The sequence below is a fragment of the Frankliniella occidentalis genome, unplaced genomic scaffold, assembly GCF_000697945.3.
Source record: "Frankliniella occidentalis isolate FOCC.00 unplaced genomic scaffold, Focc_3.1 Scaffold10, whole genome shotgun sequence".
Taxonomy (NCBI): Eukaryota; Metazoa; Arthropoda; class Insecta; order Thysanoptera; family Thripidae; genus Frankliniella; species Frankliniella occidentalis.
The window spans coordinates 2,433,517-2,440,595 of record NW_026267140.1 but is presented as its reverse complement, the minus strand read 5'-3'; the positions used below and the strand labels follow the sequence as shown (position 1 = coordinate 2,440,595).

Sequence of the window (7,079 nt, the reverse complement as noted above, 5' to 3'; positions counted from 1 at the left end):
TATAAGTAACCTCCGTCATAGGCTCCAAATAAGACTAGTGTTTTTTTATTCATCCTTTAAAAAAATCTAGAGATCACAATACAATCCACATAGCCTGTGGTTGAGAGAAACACTTGAGGGAAGGACAGAGGAGAGAGAGAGAGAGGAGAGGGGACGGGGGCTCGGACCTGTACCGCCGTTTTGCCAATTCATATGAGTATATAACTGCAGGAAAACAATTGTTTTAAAATTGGAAGAAAGTTCACAGGCAGCGCTGCGGGCTGGTCGTGGTTGACTTGAGAAATATCGTATTGAACACCGTGTTGAAGGGGAATGGCTTATGAGGAGTTAGATGGCGATCATGCCGTCTGTTATAATGGACAGTATCTTGGAGGCCTGCGTCACGTTTGTGAGGCAGGGCGGCGTAAAGGTGGCGTAGCGTAGCGTGTCTCGGATACTGAAGAAGGTTGCAGCCACGGTGGCGGTGGCGCCGGCGAACACCGTCAAAGAGGTGAGCACCATCTCCCAGCCAGACAGTGGGCCCGCACCCAGGCACGTCTCGAGCGAGAGGCAGTCTGGGTCGAGCAGGCGCCGGTACCACGGCGACGTGGACCTGGAGAACGGAACGGGTCAGCAGGGTCGTCGATGGTCAAAATTTAGATGCTCTATCGTTCGGCGAGTTCTAATAATTATTGTTCATAAGAAAAGAGAAACTGTATGAATGCTACAGATGTGTTTACGTTATGTAACTAACCGGTGCCGACGCGAGGACTGCAATGTCTGATCGTGGTACGGCTGGTAGCCGTCGGGGTGCTGCTGGCCGACAGGGTAGCGGTCCGTGGCGAGCATCAGCCGGACAGCCTCCTTCTCCTTGTCCAGGCTCGTCTCGTCGGCCTCCAACAGCGGCTGCGCGTCACGAGAGGTTCAATCCAGAGAAAAGTACAGGGTTGATGCATTGATCTTGAGCGCGCCTCACATTCTTTAAAACCACACATGCTTTTATCTAAATTTCTTGAAGCTGTATGCAAATGGATGCGCACGCAGCCGGCTGCTTGACAGAGGCCCGCCCCACCACGCCCCACCCTGCCCTGCCCCACCCCTGGACTGGCATGTCCCAGTTTGACTGCCCCGCTCCGCCTGTTGGGTTTGGCCGAGCGGGCTCAGCCAGCAGCTGAAGCACGGATTCCCTGCCCAGCCGGTTTCCGCACCTATCGTCTTCATATTCAGTATGAGGAGGGCAAAAGTATCTGTCCTCCAACATTGAGGTCGGTTTAGGCAGGGCTGATTTTGAGCCCTCCCCTCCGGTTGCACCATATGACAAGAAAAGCAATCAGATTTCGGCATTCTTGTCTGCCAAGAAGCTCAGCAGAGCTCCCAAACTAAAACTTTTTCGAAATTGTTGTTGTCCATATCTCGTAAACGGCTTGCGCTAAAAAGTAATAGGAATCAATTTTAAATTAAAAGTTATCCTAAATTGACACTTCCGGTTTACGAGATATAGACAACAAAAACTCCCCAAAGTGAAGTGTGACTTGCCCTCGCACCTTGTTGTAGGGCTGCCACGGTGGCGGCCGGAGCAGGCGCGCCCGCCAGGACATGCGCCTAAGGCGCGCGTAGAAGAGCGGTGGCATCACGAACATGAGCGGGCCGGTGAGCGAGCCGCCGATGAGCCCCATGACCAGGTCGAAGCGCGGCACGGCCTCGCCCAGCAACACCATGACGGCCACCAGCGAGGAGCGCAGCACGCACCGCCGCCAACTGAACTCTGTAGAGAAAGAATCGTGTATAAGAGCTCATACGACTATGACTACACTAAAAACACAAATGTCGCACACCTGTAGGTGTGGGAACGCGACTCGCACAAATGGAGACACACGTGTGTGAATTTCAAAGTAAAACCCTCTCTTTACAGCCTCATGTGTACAAATGGGCATACACGCACCTACAAGTGCGTGACAGACACACATGTGTGTTTCCAATGTCCAATCCCCTGTCTCACCTCGGGGTATGTTGAGTTTGTCTTCAATATCCTGGAACAGGGCGGAACCACCGACCACCATGGACAGGCAGATCTGCAGGGTGACGAGCAGCACGTTGACGTACAGCAACGTGCCGGCGGGCAGCCCTTGCAGCAGGTTGTAGCGCAGTGCGGCGCCGTACTTCCAGGTGGCGATGCCCGTCGTCACCATGAACAGCAGCCCGGTCACTAAGAATGAGATATCTGTCGTCAGTCATGTGCTTTTGTGGTTGCGTGTCGTCATTTTTAAGCCTAGTGTCCGTGAAGAGCGTTTCGGCCGCCGTACCCCACCGCTTTATTCTGCTGGTATACCCCGCTGGTATCTCCTGGCGCCGGTTCTCCCACTTTCCTATTGACGTACCCTTCTATTCGCCATGCACACGAGGTAGTTAGTCAGTTTACAGCCGCGCGAACACAAGACCATCATCGTCAGTGATGCGGCGTGGCGCTGGGCGTCGCGTCTGAGGTGGGCTCGTGTGCCTCGTGAGCCGGAGGCGGCTGCCGGAGCCACGCAACTCGCGCCCAGTTGCGTCCCTCTTGCCCGGAACGCTGCGACGCGCGGGCCCGCGTACCGTTAAACATCGGCCCTTATCTCAGCGGGCGGATCGCGCGACCAGAAGGAGTCAATCTGCCGCCTCGCGATCGGATGCCTCGGCCGCCTCGGGCCACCTGGAGAAAATTTCGGCGGCGCCGCTTTGATGGTCTAGATGACGGTGCGTGCGTGCGAGAGTTTTGACCATGGTGGAATCTTTTGAATGGAAAAAAAAAGAGTTTTGAGGGAACCATGTGTGCTTAGCTCTAAAGGCATAGTCTACAAAATAAGTTAATTGCTGCCATACTCCTCAAAAGCGAAATAACGTTGATTTGTATGATCTCCATTAGAATAAGAAAAATCGGTTCACGGTTAACCTGATTCACCTCATTACTAAGCCCTGGTGTGGTGTGGGTCCGTGTTCCTTTCAGGAGAATGTGACGCTTTTGATCCGCGTACAAGTCGGCAATATGTGCTTATATTTACATGTCAACGGACAAACCTACAACAGTTGTTGTACAACCACCGAAGACAGATGAGTAAAAGAACTGACAATCTTGGTTACGGTTGGTTCATTCCGCTCGCCGGAGTGTTGCGGGTTTGCATACCCACTGTCTCCGGCCTGAACGAGTAGCCTAAGCCGCTACACTTAGATAAATAAACACTCGCTACATCCCTCCTGGACATTTCCTCTTCTTGGTTACGGATGTTTTGGCCGTGCGGAGCTGGTGAGACGAGTCCGTCTGTCGTTGAGGGGGCCAGCCAATCGCTCTAGCTTCGCTCCGTCAGGCGATCTCGCAGCGCCCACCGTCGCGCTGCTGCTTCGACGCCACCGCCTCTCTGCCGGCTCGGCATTCCTGGCGCCCTTCGTGGAGCAGGAGAAGGAGGGTCGACGCGAGGAGGTCAGACAGAGCATTACTTTGGACCGATCTGCTCAATTCTTTTGTTCTCGGCGGGGGGAGTCCGCGCGCAACTATTTTACCGATACTCTCTTTCACCCTTCTCCCCTCCCCCTCCTTACCTGTCTCTCACTCTCTGTCAAGGGAGCTTCTTAGCTCAATCTAATGGGCATGACATCGCATCTGTGGATTTTGACTTGGCATAGACATGTTTACCTGCACTGAGAAATTTTTTTGGCGCTGGGCACTAAACGTTTAGTGCCCAGGCCGAAACTTTTTCGTCGCACTATAGTGTTTAGCTCCTGGGGAAAAAGGCGTCTAGTGAGCCGGCTTTAGAGCCAGGCGCTAAGTAGAACAGGCATTGGCACTAAAGGATATGCATGCTCAGGCATTAAACAAATCTTTTTCCGGAACGAAAACTGGACACGATGACAAGGACAATATTGTTTGCTCCGACGTCATTGAATTTTGCCAAAACTATGGAGAGGCAGGTGAAACAGAAGAGTTGTTGATCGCTGGTAGAATGTCTTCTTGCACCTTTCGTACGAGAAGCTTCCTTTCAAAAATCTGAGCCGATGCGCCGACACATTATCAATACGTGCGTCACTGACGAGAGGGAAACTGCCCCAGAACCTAATGTTGGGTGCACCCGGGGCTCCCAGCGAGATGCAAGGAAGGCTTTCGATAGTGGTGCCATCTAGCGGCTACATCCGAACTACTCAATCATGCATACTTCGTGCCTCAAACAAAGTGCACCTTAGCCTATAGCACAAGACGTGTTTGGCGCCTGGCGCTAAACCCCTTTATTGCTACACATCATAACTTTTATTTGCCAGAACTAAACGTTTTGCAATGGGGAAAAGTAGGGAGCATTAGACAGGCGTCTAGTGCCGGCAGCAAAATATTTTTCTCAGTGTGGTTATGGACAGTGCGGCCGTGCGTTTTTTGAGGTTGGCAGGAGTGGGAAATTTGAGTTATCCAACCCTGCAAATGGCCCTTGTTGGTTGAAGTTGTACTTTAGACCATGGGCAGTATAGCATATTGGGCATGATTGGTTTCACCTCCTAGGCTTACGGGGCCACACTGAAAAAGATGGTTGTCAGAGCGAATTCATTGGCTAATTTTGGGATGTTAAGGTATTCGTCGTGGCACCTAAGAATCAGTTCGAGCCATAGACAAGAGATAGTTCCCACAGCCAACCCGTATTTTCGAACCCGTATATAATTAGTCAACACGGAAAAAAGCATTGGCTGTCGCAACCTACCGTAAGCTGTTAGAGCTAATATGTTCTCTAGTGTGGCATAGCAAACATTCTTCGCTAACTCAGCCAACTACTTCGTCGAGGCAGCGAACATTTCAGTAGCTGTTGTCACCAACTGCATATCAAAACGAATCTGATATTGTTAGTTTCAGCTTCACGATCGTCGACTCTGTCTAATTCAGAGTAATTGTTACAATTTATGCGTGTTCGCCTATGGCAGCTTGAGATTACTGCATATCCCAGCGAATGTGATTAGCTGGATGTGCACTCCTTTCATACGTCATCGCGCACGAGTGGCCCAGTGCCTCCGAGTTAGCCTGGCAGCCGGACGAACGGAGGTTCGACTCCCGCTTGAGTTGCAGCAAAGATATCAAAGCGATTCCAGAAATAATCGCAGATGGCCGACAAAAATCGTGAACAAGTTGGCAACTGCCATTAAAATATGTACTTTTAAGGCTTTATCAGCTTAAGGATCTTAACATTCTAACATGTTAACATATTAACACATGCATTTTGCATCATATTTGATATTATGACTATGGTTTTACATTTGAATGTCTTTATATTCGCTAAAATGACGACCAAGGCCTATATGAAAATACGTATTTAAAAAAAATATTCACTGGTGCCACATTAGTAGTCTTAACTAATGTGTTGGTTGTTTCAACTATGATCTGTTAGTTGTCCCAACTAATGTGCTTTCGGCTCTCGCGACGAACGCGTATCACTGCCTTTGCTAAAATGTTCGCTGTGCGCATACCAGTGAATTTTTTTCCGTGAACGTATTCGCTCTGACCCTGACCTCGAATCTTTATTTTGTTTTCGCGCGGTTTGCCTTCCCTTCCTAGGAAAAAGCAAGGCTTACATCGAGTGGGACCTGAGGATAGGTTACGTACCAACAAAACTGCCCAGGATTGCTTTTCCTAGCTTGTTTTTGTGCTGCATGTCGACCTGCACCGTCAGGATCATGGGGTGCACGTCAAACTGAAATCATTGCGTTGAATGGTGTATTAAGATCGTGTGATGACGCCACGAACACTTTTTCGTATTTTGCAGATTGTACCTGGAAGGCTATGATACCGTAGGCGATTGCCAGCGCCTCCCACGATGGCTTGGTCCACATGGGATTGTAGCCGGCGGGCAGCGAGTCGTCCTGCACCATGGCCGTCCATGTCAGCACGGCCACCGACAGGACGGTGCACACCGATGTCACCGCCAGCCACCTGAGGCAGGTGAGTTCCTATCATATGGTGCGATGCACGATGTCATGCCATGGCTTGGGCAACATAAGAAAAACTTGAGGTTCATATTAACCACGTGGCCGCGAGACCGTTCAGCCAATGGGACTGCGGTGTTAGTTGGGTGGCCTGCCTCTCCGGCGTCAGCGCTCGCCTCACCTCCCCGGGGCAACAACCCGGTAGGGCAAAGGCAATTTGATGACGGGCCAATCTATTCGGGTCATAATCTACTCACTTCATATCTTTCGGACTGCCGAGCCACATGATGGGGCACAGGAGTATGCCCAGGACGATAAGCCAGTAGCAGAACGAAAGGTCAACGCGCTGGTCGGTCATCTTGAGGCCGAATAGCTGGATATTTTGTGAGGCTGCATTCACACACAAGGGCGAAAGTTTGAGACGGAGATACGCAGGCCGTTGCGGAATCTAAGAAAGCAGCGCACCTTACCGACGAGGAGGTTTGGTACGCCCGCACCAAACACCGTCACGTCCAGGAGAACCGTCACCACCTTGCTCATGGTGGGTCCCATGGTCATGTGCGCCAGTGCAGCGTACGGATACCTGGCGGAAGCAGAGCAGGTGAGGAGGCGAAGGGCAGAGGTGGCGTCACGTGACATGTGCGGGACAAACCTGCTCTTGTCGACGATGGTGGGGTCGATGTCCTCGGCCAGCACCCAACACCGTCCCAGCAGTAGCGCCGTGTACACCTGCAGGGCGAACACCACGGCAGCCAGAGGGAGGCCCAGCCAGCCTGGTGAAATGCTGCACTTTGCAATTTAAACCTGTTTTTATTAATCCTTATTATTATGTTAATTCGCTCGGAATCCCCAACTCAACTATCTAGCAATAATTCGATTCCTCTGTGGCCAATCATCCTTCTAGGAACATTTCGACAAATCCTAATAAATGAATTACACCCGAGGCCTTCTGAGTTTCTCACACCATCCCTTCGCTGTTCGCATTTCTATCAAACCGCTTAGTGTGCCGATGGAACAATATCCATCGCCGATGAAGTAACTAGTCACGTATTGGTTGAGGCATTGTTCCACTTGGCCAACTCTTTGATTACTTTCGTAACTAATATTTGGGGATCAGTTTTATAATTACTAATTTTGGATATAAGAATAATCAGATTCTGGCACTTTTGCGGCAG

At 50.9% G+C, this 7,079-nt stretch overlaps 1 protein-coding gene across 1 annotated transcript in view; it reads right to left on the bottom strand.

Moving 5' to 3' along the window:
• Window positions 1-29: 29 nt before the first annotated feature.
• The window catches only part of LOC113212783 (uncharacterized), a 9,257-nt gene continuing 2,207 nt past the window's right edge, over window positions 30-7,079 (bottom strand). The window contains exons 3-11 of the mRNA XM_026431605.2: window positions 6,557-6,677; window positions 6,375-6,487; window positions 6,162-6,294; window positions 5,752-5,911; window positions 5,585-5,672; window positions 1,979-2,185; window positions 1,524-1,744; window positions 734-885; window positions 30-592 (exon numbers count right to left, since the gene is read on the bottom strand). Of these exons, the coding sequence (XP_026287390.1) occupies window positions 328-592; window positions 734-885; window positions 1,524-1,744; window positions 1,979-2,185; window positions 5,585-5,672; window positions 5,752-5,911; window positions 6,162-6,294; window positions 6,375-6,487; window positions 6,557-6,677 (1,460 nt within the window). The 3' untranslated portion in view covers window positions 30-327. The remainder of the gene's footprint in view (window positions 593-733; window positions 886-1,523; window positions 1,745-1,978; window positions 2,186-5,584; window positions 5,673-5,751; window positions 5,912-6,161; window positions 6,295-6,374; window positions 6,488-6,556; window positions 6,678-7,079) is intronic.